The sequence below is a fragment of the Camelus ferus genome, chromosome 27 (genome assembly GCF_009834535.1).
Source record: "Camelus ferus isolate YT-003-E chromosome 27, BCGSAC_Cfer_1.0, whole genome shotgun sequence".
Lineage (NCBI taxonomy): Eukaryota > Metazoa > Chordata > Mammalia > Artiodactyla > Camelidae > Camelus > Camelus ferus.
In genome coordinates, this window is record NC_045722.1 from 17112010 (window position 1) to 17126635 (window position 14626).

Genomic DNA, 14626 nt, shown 5'->3' on the forward strand with positions numbered 1-14626 from the left:
TTTTGGATCTTCCTATATGAGTATCTTTCAACAATTCTGGAAAATCCTCAAGCATTTTATCTTCATATGTTGCTTCTTCCCCCTTCTCTCATTAACCCTTTGCCCCCACCCTCCACACCTATCAGACATATGTTAGACCTTCTTGTTTATCTCTTCCGTGTCTCTTAATCTGTCTTATGGATCTGTATCTTGGTCTCACTCATCTACATTCTGAATAATTTCTTTGGAATTATTTCTCAGTTCACGGATTTTCTCTTCAGCTGATTTTAACCTGTTAATTAACACATCCACTGTGTTTCAGTTTTATCCTCTCTACTTTGTGTTGTTTCTCACCAATAATGCAGCTCAGATTCCATGGTCTGTTTTTTATATAATTTCCTTGCCTTCTCTACCTTCATTGTACTTCATTATCAAAAACCTCAGGTAAGCACGGCTAGAGAAAAACACACTTAGTGCCTCCTGAGAGTTATATATTGCATTTCTATAAGCCATTTTCCTTTTGTCTGTTCTAGATTATTTTATTACTTCTCTTCTGTCCTCAAACTCTAATACCTTCTCATCCTTACTCAGATAAAGACCATGATTGACACAGGAGCCCATCTCCTGCTATCTTGCCCCCACCATCCCTACCTGTCCCACCATCACCACCATCTATTCCTGTATCCTCTGCTTTCCCTCCTATACTATGAATCCCTGAATTGTTGCTTCCTCAAGCCAACCTTCCATATTTGCATTGGATCCCACCCCTATTCACTGATTCAAGAATATTGCTCCAACTTTTCTTTCTTCTGTCTCCTACATCGTCATTTTTTTCTCCCTCTGTTTCCTGGATCATTTCTACATCCCCTTCCAGCTCCCGCCCTGTTTCTCTGCTCTTCTTTCTAACAAGTTGTTTCATAGGGTTATCTCTACTCACTGTCTACAGTTTTCCTTGTTTCCTCTTAAACTCACTCTTACCTGATTTTTGTCTTATCACTCTACCGAACGGCTCATTTCAAGTCACCATTGACTGATTTTCAGTGACCATCTTATTTAGAAATATGGTGTTGCCCTCCTCTTTAAAATCTTTGTTTATCTTGTTTCGAGGACACCACAGTTTCCTTGTATATCCCTTTTGCTCTGGCTTCTCCTCAGTCTCCTTTTCTGACTCTTAATCTCCTCCAGCCCCTAAATTTATGCTTTTCTAGGGATTACTTCTAGGCCATTTCTCTCTACAGTTCCTTCCTTGCTAAGATGATCCAGTCTGATACCTTTCAATACTGCCTGGGTGCTGACGGTATGCAAATTTGTATCTCTAGCCCTAGCGTCTTTGCTGAATTCTAACCCTCTTAACCAGTGCCTACCATTTGTCTCCACCAGAAAATCTAATAGGTGTCTCAGACTCCCCTTCTCCAAGCCTGCTCTTCCTCCAGCCTTTTATCTCCATTAATAAACCAATCCAGTCTTCCAGTTTGTCAAGCCCCACACCTTGGTGTCTTCTTCGATGATTCCAGTTTTATCTTCTCATTCAAACTGTCTGCGAATCCTCTTGGTCTCCTTTGCAAATAGATTTACATGACCACTTTGTATGAATTGCAATGCCATCACCATAATTCTTGCTCTAACTTGGATCATTGCAACAGCTTCCTAAATGAAACCTGTGCTTCCGCCCTGTCTCTTTGGGGTATGTTCTCATAAGGTACCAGAGTGATCCTGCTTTAATAGGAATCAGATCATGTCACTCTTCTGCTCATAGTGCTCTGACAGCTCAACAGCTCCCTTAGAACAAATGCCAAAGACCTTACAGCCGTGGTCCAGGACCCTTAGGACTGACTCCTTTTCCTTTCTCACTTCTTCCCTTTCTAATCTCTTGCTCGTTCTGCATCAGCTGTAGGGGTCCTTGCTATTCTTTGAATATACCAGGTGCGTTCCCACTTCTAGACCCCCTTCTGACCAGAAACACTATGCTCTAGATCTCCACACTTCCTCCAAGGACTTGGCCCGCATGTTGCCCTCTCTGCAAGACTTTCTCCAACCACCCTGCTTATAATTGCAACCCCAGCGCTGGTTGCCTGGTATTCCCTTCCTTTCATCCCTGATTTATTTTGATCCACCCTCCCCATGGCTGTTCTTGTGATCTGATGATATATAATGTATAATTTATTTATTTACCCTTTTCATCCCTAACCCCCCAACACAATGTAAAGCTCCATGAAGGTTGTTTTGGTTGGTTGATTGATTCACTTTGTTCACTCTTGTGTCTAAATAAATATGGTTCATAGTAGGTGTTTAATAAGTAAGTGCCAGGCAGTAAGTTTATGCATGAAGTAAAGCAGTGACAGAAAGATGGGGTTACTGCATAGTTGTAGAAGTTGGGGTGAGGAGGTCACACTTTAGAAGTGAGGAAAATCCACGCCATAGTTTTCCAGTTGAGAGGGTGTGTTCCACCATTTTATGCCTTGGGGTCTGCAAAGAGTGCAGCGTGATTCGGAGTCTAGGGTATGTGGTGGGTGTTGGCTTAGATAAGTTCCTCATTTTGTATTCCTACCAGGGATGTAGGAGGAACCCAGTTGTTTCACATTCTGTCAACACTTTATCTTGTCAGTTATTATTATTTTTTTAATTTTAGCTTTTCTAACATGTGTGTTTCTTACGGATTTTCATTTGCATTTTCCTGGTGGATCATCATGTCAGATACTTTCCATGAGCTTTTTGGTATTTGTATACATTTGTGTGTGTGTGAAGAATTTGGTCAAATATTTTGCCAATTTTTATTGAGTTTCCTTATTACTAAGTTGTAAAGGATCCTTTATGTATTCCAGATACATGCTCCCTTTCAATACATGTGTAGAAAATATTTTCTCCCATTTTGTGACTTGCTTTCTTTATTTCTTAACAGTGTCTTCCAAAGAGCAAAAGAAGAATTTTAATTAAGTTTATTTTTAATTTTATTTACATTATTTTGTGCTTTTTGTGTCCTAAGAAATCTTTGACCTACCCTTCCCTATGCGAAAGGTTTCTCCTCACGTTTAATCCAGATGTTTTAAAGTTTTAGCATTTACATTTAGATACTATGATTCATTTATAGTCATTATTTATGTATGGTGAGTGGTAAGGGTTAGTGATTTTTTTTTTCCATACATAGATTCAGTTGCTCCAGGGCCATTTGTTGAAAAGACTCTCATTTCTCCCATTGAGTTACATTGGCAATATTCTTAAAAATCAATTAATTGCGTATATATGGATTCTACCTTCTGTTCTATTACTATATCTTTATGATAAATTATATTAAATAGTATAAGCCTTATTTGTTAAAATTGCTTTGACTATTCTGTCATTTACATTTCCATATAATATTTAGAATGAATTTGTCAATTTCTACAAAATTGGAATTGCTTGTGTCTATAGATGGATTTATGGAGAACTGCCATCTTAACAATATTGAGTCTTCCGATCCGTGAACTAGTGGCATCTCTGTCCACTTCTTTAGATATTCTGTCATGTTCCTCAGTGATGGTTTACAATTTCCACTGAAGAGATCTTGCTCAACATTTTATGAATTCTACTCCCATGTATTTTATAGGTTTTGGTTCTGCTCTAAACGGAAAATTTTAAATTTTATTTTCCGTATTTTTTGCTGCTGGTATATAAAAATGGAATTGATTTTTTTAAAAAAATTACTTTGTACCCTGTGACTGCTGAATTTAATTCTTATTTCTAGGAGTTGCTTTGTAGATTCATTGTAAAAAATAAAAATCAGGTCATCTATAATAAGAGACAATTTTGCTTTTCTCCCTTCTAACACTTATGTGTTTTATTTCATTTCTTTTGCTTTACTGCAATGGCTGGAATATTCAGTCAAATACTGACTAGGAGTAGTGAGGGCAGACATCCTTGCCGTGTCCCTAATTTTAGAAGAAATCATGCAGTTTTTCCCCATCATAGAATTATTCTGTGTTCTTCACACAAATTCATCTAAATGAAATCATACAGTATGTGCTCTTTTTTGTATAAGGCTTCTTTCCCTCAGTGTGTTTTTGAGATTTATCCACGTGATTGCATGCCTCAGCAGTTTCCTTCTTAGCATGTGCTGATTTTTTAAAAATCAACTTCTCCAAGCATAACCTACACATAGCAAACTGTTGCCAAATATGATCAAATATAGGATTTTTATAGGTATCTTTTATCAGATTGAGGAAATTCCTTCTATTCATTGTTTGTTAATACCAGTTGCATTTTTTGTCAATGTCTTTTTCCACATCTATTGAAATAATTGAATGTTTTTTCTCCTTTATTCTGTCAATATGGTGAATTACACTGATTGTTTTTTTGTTTGTTTAATATGAAACCAACCTTGCATTCTTGGGACATATTCTACTTGGTCACACTATGGTATATATTTTTCATATATTTCATGATTTGATTTGCTATTACTTTTCTTAAGGATGTTTGCATCTTTGTTCCTGTTGCATATTTGCAAATCAAAACCACAGTGAGGTATCACCTCACACTGGTTAGAATGGCCATTGTTAAAAAGCCTACTAAGAATAATGTTGGAGAGGGTGTGGAAAAAGGGAACCCTCCTTCACTGTTAGTGGGAATATAAATTGATGCAGCCTGTATGGAGGTTCCTTAAAAGACTAAAAATAGACTTACCATATGATCCAGCAATCCCTCTCCTGGGCATATATTTGGGGAAAAAAACTATAATTCAAAAAGAGCCGTATTGGTTGTTTTTTTTTTTTTTTTTTCAAACAGTCACATGGTTTTCTTTGCCTTCCAATCAGGTGTTTTTAGTCACCGTCTGGAACTTTGAACTGTACATGATCCCGCTGGCTTTACTGCTGCTCTTTGTCTACAATTTCATCAATCCCACGAAAGGGAAGGTTGGCAGCATACAGGACAGCCAGGTGAGCAAAGATACCAAGAATTCTGAGATTTGACTAGTGAGAAAGGTGTGTTAACAACAAACCACCACCACCACCAAATCGTAGCCCAGGGCCACTGCATTTGAGATGTGAGGAGCAACACTGCACAGGTATATCCATGTTACAGGGAAGATCTCTTATCATGTGTAATCTGGAATCTTCCTTCTAGGGCATCTTACGTTCCTGAGGCTTGGCCTGCATTCAAAGCAGGAGGTGAGCCATCTGGTTCTTGGTCAGCATTTCCATGCCGGCGGCACACGTCTGTGCGCCCGTCTGGTTCTCCGTAAGGTTCCTGGGAATAACATTCTCAACCACGAGAGAAAAGCCGTGGGTGCCTCCCTTTGCCCTGTCAGGACACACACAGCATCTGGGAGGCTGCCTCAGGCCTCTGCATATGGTTGCCCTGTCCAGTGTTCTTTCCAAACTTTTAGTCTCAGGATTCGCAAAGGCTTCCCAACTCCCAGGGAAATCTGAGAGCGGGTGGGCATGGGCCCCTCTGCTCTTGAATGCCCAAGTATTTCTTGTCCTTCTCCAACTCCCCATGGTGTTAAAGGAGGAACAAGCAAGGCCCCTTCTCAAAGGCATCCCCCACCATTTCCTCTTCTTACTTTTCCTCCAACTCTCCTTCCCTCATCCCTCTTATCCCAGCCCGTAGAGTCTTCTTGTTTTGTTTTGGGTTAGAAGGAACTTGCATTTATTGACTTGCTTTATGGTATAATCTTGGCAGTCCAGATTCAAGAATCAAGTTTTTCAAACAAAAATCAAATGTCTTGAGACTTGATAACATCCTTTCTAGAAACGTCATCTCCGTATTGGGTTTTCCAAGACTCACAAGCTGACCAACGTCTCTTGTTTTTCCATATAACTGGTTTCATTATTTGTATAAAAAATCATCTCTGAAATAATGGTTATTTAAAGAAGGATTCTGGTTTCATTTGGGATGGGAAGATGTCGGGGTGGGGGCGGGAATGAGTGTTGTGGCAGGAAGTAAAACCTCAGAGAAATTCAATATATATTCTGTTTGGGGGGAGGGTATATCTTAAGCGGTAGAGCACATGCTTAGCATGCATGAGGTCCTGGGTTCAATCCCCAGTACCTCCTCTAAAATAAATAAATAAACCTAATCCCCCCCAATAAAAACAGTTAAAAAATAAAAAACAGCTTTATGGAAACAAAACAAATATATATATTATTCAGTTTGATTTTTGATTGTGTAGTACAGTAGACATGGGTGTTTATCAATAATGTTGAATCTGAAGATGCTGGAGCCAAGTAACAAATGAGTAGCTTTAAAGGACTAACTTTCACAGAGGTACAGATGAGGGAAATTTTTACAGAGAAACATCTGTTATAAAAGTGTTGTCAACTAGCAGTTTTACTAATTTTAATTTTAATTAACTTTATCTTTCTAACTGTATATATGATGTGTATGTTTATAGTGTGTGTATATTGTACATACGTGTGTATATTGTACATACGTGTATATATAAAGATATATATGTGCATATATGTATATATGTATGTATTTGTAAGCAGGTGGTTATATATGTATAGATGAGTACATAAGTGTACTTGTGTGTGTATGAAACCTTTTTATAATTTACTGAACATTTTCCAAATCATTTCCTAATTTAATCTTGATAACATAACCACGAAGGAGTCAAGAACTATTATTTTCAGTTCATGCTTGATGAAACTAAGGTTCAGAGTGGCAAAGTGATTTGCCCCAAGTCACACAGCAAAACAGCGCTAGAATAGTGTCTCAAGCTGAAGGCTTTGTCTGAAGATGAAGACTTCTAATTACAGCGTTTTTCCTCCTGTAACATGTTTCCATCACATTTATTTTTATCCGTTTGCTTTCATGAAACATGCTTGCTGCCAACGTTGACTAGCTTAGTTCTCCAGCATCAGTAAGTGTCCCCTAAACAGTTAGTTGGAGCTCCTGGGAATCCTGGGAGTTAATGCAGTACCAGCCCTGGGGGAAATTGCTCAGTGGATTATGGAGTGTGGACATTAGAGAGTTACTCCCTTACAGAAGCATATTAACTATTCTTTTTTTCTTTTGCATCAATGTCATCTAATTCGCTTGCCTGACTTTGCAAGGTTAAGCAGGAACTGAAAACAGACCCAGGTTTTCGGATACCCAGCATTATTTCGGAGCTGCCAGATCATTTGATCATGAACCAACATGTGTTATCTTTTAAGTGTAGCCGTGATATGATTAAAACGTACCTATTAAATAGCCAAGATTTCTAAATTAATTCGCACAAGCCCGTCTGCAGCACGGCTGGCGTTGTGGCCCCTGAACTAAAGCCAGGCATCCTTCAGTCCAGATCAGAGCCTCGAGTTTCTTTCCCTCGCCTGCCCCGCACCCCCCAGCCAATCCCGAAGCCCGAGGAAAGCAATAATATCGTATAGAAAACTTTAACTTACTCTTGAGATTGATTATATTCAGACTAATGCATTTTCTACTGTCTAATGTTTCGGTAATGGCCCCAAAGGAAAAGCACTGTCATTATAACCATGAGCCCAGCACAAACGGAGGATGGTGTTCTCAGCCTTAACGTCACAGCTGGTTCATTTGTCAGAAGAAGAACAAAACTGTTTATAGAAGGTACAACTCCGCAGTGCATTCTCAAGCTGGATGCCTTCAAAGGGCACTTGCCTAATAGCTTTATTTATAGTGAACAGCTTTATGTAGATTCTGCCTGTTGTTTGTAGTCTGGCCACAGCATCCCTGAGCCTTAACAGTGTCCTTTTGTTTTAAGAGGTTATAATGTATTTAAACAATACTAGTGTTTCCACTGTGGAGGAGAACTTTAAGCCTGGGCGTGCATTTCATTTGTGTTTGGCGATTCCGGTCGATGTCTTATTCACAGATTGTTGCGGGTTTTCCTTTCAGGAGAGCACGGACATGGACGAGGAGGAAGAGGAGGATGACAAGGTGGGTGAGCTCAAGGAGAGACACGAAAGGGAGCGTGAATGTTTTCAGCATCCTTCTGGGTTGAGTCAAACTCTGTATTTTTTTTTTTTTTTTTTTTTTTTTTTTTACCTACTACGGAGTGCCCAGTATAGTAACATTCTTGTGACTTATAAAGGCTATCCCTTTTTAAGATTTTTTTTTTTTTAATGAGGATGAAAAGGAGTGACCTGTAAGGAGTAACTGAAATGTAATAAAAGCGAGCCTCTCGGAGGCCTGTCATTTGAGGCAAAGACTAGCCTTCCCCGTGGTGGATGAAAGGGAGATGAAAGGCAGCCCAGGAAGTCAAGAGTAAATCAAGCAGAATTGCTGCTCCTTTAGGCTCGTGTCTGCTCTCTGCGGGGTGGTCACCCACTTCAGAACCTGTCACTTTCCCAGATGTTGCTGGCAACGTTTTCAACTCTCTGTCTGTGTACATCTGTCCTCTTTCTCCCCCTGGGAGAATCTCTCAAATCTGCTGCTTTTGTTGTCATTACGCTTTTCAGACAAACCTTCTGGAATAAAACGGAAAAAAAAAAAAAAAAGAAAGTGAAAATGCCAAGTAAGATGCTACCAGCTTCACGGCTTTCCCGTCCCTTAGAACCTGTGGGACAGGGTGCTACTGTGGCGGAGGCTGGTGAGAGAGGAAAAGGGCAAAAGGGGGAAACTTAAAGAGTTAAATATCCGAAAAATAATATTAATAAAAGACTTACATATCCAGTATAAAATGCCCAGGAAGCAGAAATGAATTCAAAGACATTAACTCCATGAGATAGACAGCTTTAAGATTAATTGAGCGAGCCAGATGATTTTGCCCATTTGAAGCAAGTTGGGCAGATTACAAATTAAGTCTAATTTGTTGTGCTGAAATGATCATTAATAGCAAAATTAGAAAATAAAGTATAGTATTTTTTTTAAAAGGAGGATCGACCCTTGTTTTAGAATAAAGGTCACACGATGTAGCTTTGTTCTTGCTGGATGGATGTGAGGGGCTTCTGAGTGACAGAACTCCTTGAACATTCAAAATCATCACAGCTAAGCTCACGTGCACCATGGGATGTTTCACCAAAGGAAACGCAAATATTAAGGAAATGATTTTAAACCTACGCTAGGCGTAATTGTCACTTTTATTAACCAACGTTTGGAAGTGAGGAAGACTGCTTTCTGTTTGGCCAACTCTGTGTGAATGAATCACCTGTGGAAGAGGACCTCTTCTGCCCTTTAGAGATAATTGTGACCATGGGGTTTTGTCCCATCTGATAAAGAAGAAATCCAACAGGAAGGCAACGAATGAAAAAATGGAGCTCAGTCAAGTGGGAGGCAGCAAATCCAGGCCATGTAAGTTTGGATCACTGGTTTTCAGGATCTTGCCGTCCTCAACGGCTGCCTGGGGACCTGGGAGCGTGGCGGTAGCTTCGCATCGAGCCTTTCTGGGTGAGGATAACTGAGTGGGAACCACAACATCCACGTGGATGAGCTTGGGAGCTGCTGTCTTCATCCAGACACAGCCCTGTACACAACAGTTGTGTCAGCCCATCCCGCATGGAGGGTGCTAACTCCGGGGCTCGCCGTGTTTCCTCTGGGGCAGGTCCATTCTTGAGAGCCTTTGATTTTAGTGTTTGTAACACCTTAATCACCACAGCATGGACCATATTGGTTTTGCTCCCTCAGTTTGATATTTCTACCAAACCTTCTAGAGGACCAAGTCTGAAATGAAATGTTGACTTCTACTTATGCCACTTCTGCTGAACCCAGTCCTTCTACTTGCTAGGGGAGACTGGCAGACTTTGTGGTCCCTGCCCACATCTCTTCCCTCTCACCTCTCTTAAGAGATCTGTAAAGTAGAGGGATTTTCAACTTTGCAACTCCTGGAGCTCGCGCACGTCCACATCTGTATTACGCTTCATCATTTCCCATCTGCCCATGGCAGCCTCCGCGACCCGACACAGGCACCGGCCACTCCCCTCCACGGCGTGCCGAATCAAAGGGCTTCCCCGCAGCACCCTTCCGGCTTCTGTAGTGTGTTAGACATGACAGACCGTGCTTCTGGGATCTGTAACGCACCCAGGGAGAGATGAACTGTTTACAGATGATAAACACACAGCCGCTTCCTTCCAAACCAGAGGAGGAGAGGGACTCCTTCCTACCCAAACTATCCATCTTGAAAGTGACACTCCTTAATTGCCAGCGCCCCTTCCCACCAAATAGCACCGCGGACAACTGGCAGATGAAAGCGTGCCGGGGGCCCCTTGGCACAGCTCCCTGGGGAGATGGACGCGCTCCCACATTCTGCCTGTCTGCGAGGCACAGACCAGGACACCGTCTGGGCTCTGTCATACTTTTATTGTCAGGAACAGGGATTGTTGCAAAATGACATCACTGGAGCCTCTTGCTTCTTCTCATTGTTAAAAGTCCATGGTAAATGACCTGTATTTTTATTTTTTTAAACTTTTAAAAATTTTTTATTTTTTATTTTTTTTAGAGACCAAATGAGACGCCACAATTTTGCCTTCCTTTCTTTTGTGGACTTTGTTATAATGTAGAACCTTCCAGGAAACTGGTGTTTTGGCTTTTAGGAAATTAAATGAACAAACTGAACTTTGAAGAGAGGAATTCTTTCTTATACCTGACGGTCCACGCATGAAATGGCTTGTTACTGGTTATAATTTGCTGGGGACCCCAGAACAAGCAGATAATGGTGAAGTTCAGCCAACAGCAATCAGCTGACATTTCCTATTTGTATTAGATTCCATATGTGGAATTCTTCTATGTGGACCTTATTTGTACAGATGGATTACAATGAAAATTGCATTAATTTTCTACACAGTAAAGGTCAGTAATTGAAGCATGAACCAAGAAGCTATTGTGTAAAATGTTGTATCCCGTATTTAGGAAAGGTCACATAAAGCAATGATATCTTGTTTTCATTGCAGAAGGTATAAATACTTGCATTAGAGTTTCTTTCTGGCTTCCAGCCCAGCAATCACTTAGATAGAATATTTTGGCATTTACTGTTAACATCAGGAAGAAAGAGTCATAAGGGCATGTAATCCAAGAAAAACAAAACAAAAAAACACCTGCCTGCTGCTGTCGTAAAGCAAGTGCACTGTGATGCCTGCGCTGTGGGTTGGTTGGTTTTAACTCAGCTGTCAGAAATAGGACCTGCGTGATCTGTTCTTTCAAGATTATCAATAAGTTCACAATTGCCTGACGGTGTTTAGGGGGAGAAAATCATCCTTTCATGTCAATTATGGGTGAAAAACAGGTATGGATTTTTCCTTTAAGAAAGTAGGAAACTACTACATTTTTGTTGATCGATTGTGGAGCATTTTATAATGAAAAGATGCAGACGACTATTACGTCTATATTTTCTTTTCACAAATTAGGATGTTATCATTCAAATTTAAGTTTTTTTTTTTTTTGAAGTACAGTCAATTACGATGTGTCTATCTCTGGTGTACAGCACAATGTCCCCGTCATGCACATACATACATATATTCATTTTTATTTTTTTTCCATTACAGGTTATTACAAGCTATTGAGCATAGTTCCCTGTGCTATACCAAAGAAACTTTTTTTTAAATCTATTTTTATATATAGTGGTGAACATTGGTAAATCTCAAAGTCCCAGAATTACCCCCTCCCACCTAAGTCTGTTTTAAGCCATCAAATCTTTTAAAAATGATTTTCATCATACAGATTGATTAAGCCGCTCCTCACTAACCAAGCTGATTCTTCTTCTTAGAGCGAGAAGGACGTGGCAGATGTGTGTAGGAATTCTTGTTATAAAGGAACCTGCGAAGTCCTTTGGATGAGTCGTTTAAGGCCGTCTTGCCTCGTCCTCTGTGCTTCCTTTTTCTAGAAAGAGAAGAAGATCTATGGCATCTCATCCAGAGAACACTGTCATTCTTGGAGGAGTCTCCTTAACAATTTAATAATGAGAGTAGTTTTGCCTGTGATTCTTTTGTGCCTTCTTAAGATTGTCAAAAACACAGCTAATTAGTTTGGTCAGTGATTTTTTTTTTTTTTTTTTTTTGGTTGGTTGGTTTTAAATTTAACTAAGCTATGGTCCTTTAAGATGATAAAGTATGGTTATTTTTAAGAAAATGAAAAATCAGATAATATCTTTGAAAGGTTAACAGTAGTTGAACACACACACATGCACACATATTTTAAATGCATGTACAGTCTACACACAGGGCATATTTTAGAGGACCTGCTCATGGATAATTTTCAGGAGAATAAAGTAAATGGTCGTTCTGCCTTAACTCCTTTTAATTTGAATTAATATTACTGTTAGTGATGAAGCGATGCAATTGTTAACATTTCGACTCTACCGTCTTAACTTCCAAGATTTTATTATTAAAATGGAGCCCAGCCAATTCTTAATTTTCAGTTTATACATGTTTTGAATGAAAAAGGATTGGCTTCCCCATTTCCTGCAGTCTTTTCTCTGACACATCGTCTTGCTCAGATTTTCCTTTCAGAAAATCTAACTTCCATTCTTGAAAAATGCTTGGCTCCATTACCTTCAGAAGTAGCCCAGAAATGTTATTAATCCGACATTTTGAAGCATTATTCATCCTGCTGCTAGCAAGCTCACTAATATATCCCTAGTACTTAGGAATTTTCTTTGTAATTTCTACTGTAAAGATCATACTTGGTATGTTACCCACAAATACTGTGAAATATGATACACCAGCCTATAAGTTAGATGAATTATCTGTCCTTTTATTAGCTAATGTGTATTGTCTCAGGCTCTGATTTTATAGAGTATGCTATACCTGGATATATATCTTGCCATTGCCTAAATTTTCTACATTCTACTGATATCAAATACATTGGATGTGGTATCTCTGTTATCCACAAGTCATTATTTTTCTGAGGATAGTGGCTATTGTGTCTTTCCTACTAAAATCCTCTCTGTTTCAGTGCGGTTTGCTCTAGATCCCAAATATCCAATGAGTTTGCAAGGTAATTGATAGATAATTTACAAAATAATTGACAAAAAGGTGGGGACACGACTTTTTCCTCAAGGGGAAAATAGTAATTTAAAGTAGGTAATAAATGGCACAAAAGTTATGTTTAGAATGAGACCATTTTGAGTAAGTTATTTAAACGATTAGATTTATGAAGTTACTCGTATTTGTAGAGGGTTTACAGTTTGCAGGCTGTTTTATATGCTTTAGCTCATTCACTACTTAAAATAAACCATTAAACTTGATATTATTTTCCCCATCTGCAAATGAATAAACTCAGGTTAAGAGAGATCTAATCACATATCTGGGATTTCCCAACCAGGATAGTAGCAAGATTCAAATTCAGCTCCTCTGATTGAAATCCTGTTTATTTTGGACCATGTTACATTGTTATGGAGAAGATATATTAATTTATTGGTCCATTTTTCCACATTATTGTTGACAGTGTTTATGAAGCGTTTTCTCTGTATCAGAGCCCCTGTGGGTACAAAGATGACAACTGTAAACATGACGCTCAAAGCACACAATCAGAGCCCAGTGGGATTGCTACTTCCATCAAAGTTTGTACACTGTGTTGGGCATTAGAGGTGCAGAGCCTGGCTAGTCAGGTGATAAATCACCAAAGGTGATGTTTGAGCTGAGTCTTAGGTGATAAATATTTTATCTTCCACCCTCCTTACTCCCCCACCTCAAAGAAAGCTAAAGGACACGCAAGGCTAAATCGGCAACTGCAACATTGTGTGTTTACCTATGGTGGTTACAGTCACAGAAAACCACTAGCCCATTTGCCTTGTGGTGACGTGGCATCTGCCATTTGGCTCAAAGAAACTTTTAAGGAAATCTGTCTTCCCAGGGTCTAAATTCCAAATAATCTTTTTTCCAAACTTCTCTCAATTTTTCCGTTGTGTTATATGAACGTCTTCCCCATGATGTTGTGTTCATTCTTTTTACCTTTTCAGCCCTCTCATTTGATACCAGATGATTCTTGTTGCAGGTCAAAGAAACATGTTGGTAAATTCCAATCAGCGTGGAAGGGCTTTCTGTAATGAACAGATAGTTAGAGCAGCTTACAGCTACCTAGAAATGATACTGATTCAAAATCCAGTCTGTTTTATATTCATTTCCTGAAGCAAAAATACTACTTGCGAAGGACGTATTCTCCTGAAAGGGTACAGACTTTTCCCCCCCATTTTAATAGCATGCACCATGGAGTGAGTGAGTGTGTGAGTGTCTGTGTGTGTGTGTGTGAATGTCTGTGTGTCCATGCACACAGGACATATCTCATGGGAAGGAAGCCCTAAAGACAGTTCCCAGTGCATTAAGCCAGATTCCCAACGAACAATTTTTAATCTTGTGTATCAGAAATATTACTTCTTGTTCTTTGTTATGACAGATGCTGAGAGGTTTTTTTTCCTTCATGCTAAATGCCACTCAGCCTATTTCTGATGTTGATAATTCTTCAAGTTTTCAAATTGCAGGCTTTTAATATTCAAAGGGATGAAACAGACCAAACGCATTTCCATTTAAAGTCTAAAGTCTCCTTTGTACGTCTTTGCTCTGGATGTTTGATAGTACTGGGACGATCTGGAGAGAGAACTTTTGCATAGATTCCTTTTGGGAATCCTGTGCATCCTGTGGCAAATGCTACTCAATTTTTAAGTATGTCAAAAGATGATTTACTGACGTGGTCAATTTTCAGGACTATCTTGGTTTTGCTTAGGGATGAGATTTTTTCCCTAAATCAGAACATGTGGGGAAGATTTAAAGTAACATACTGATTC

General features: G+C 39.3%; 1 protein-coding gene across 1 annotated transcript in view; it reads left to right on the top strand.

Moving 5' to 3' along the window:
- Positions 1–14626, top strand: part of MCTP2 (multiple C2 and transmembrane domain containing 2) — a 195509-nt gene that overhangs the window by 154401 nt on the left and 26482 nt on the right. Inside the window, 2 exon segments of the mRNA XM_032469472.1 lie at positions 4767–4889; positions 7810–7851. Coding sequence (XP_032325363.1) covers positions 4767–4889; positions 7810–7851 — 165 coding nt within the window.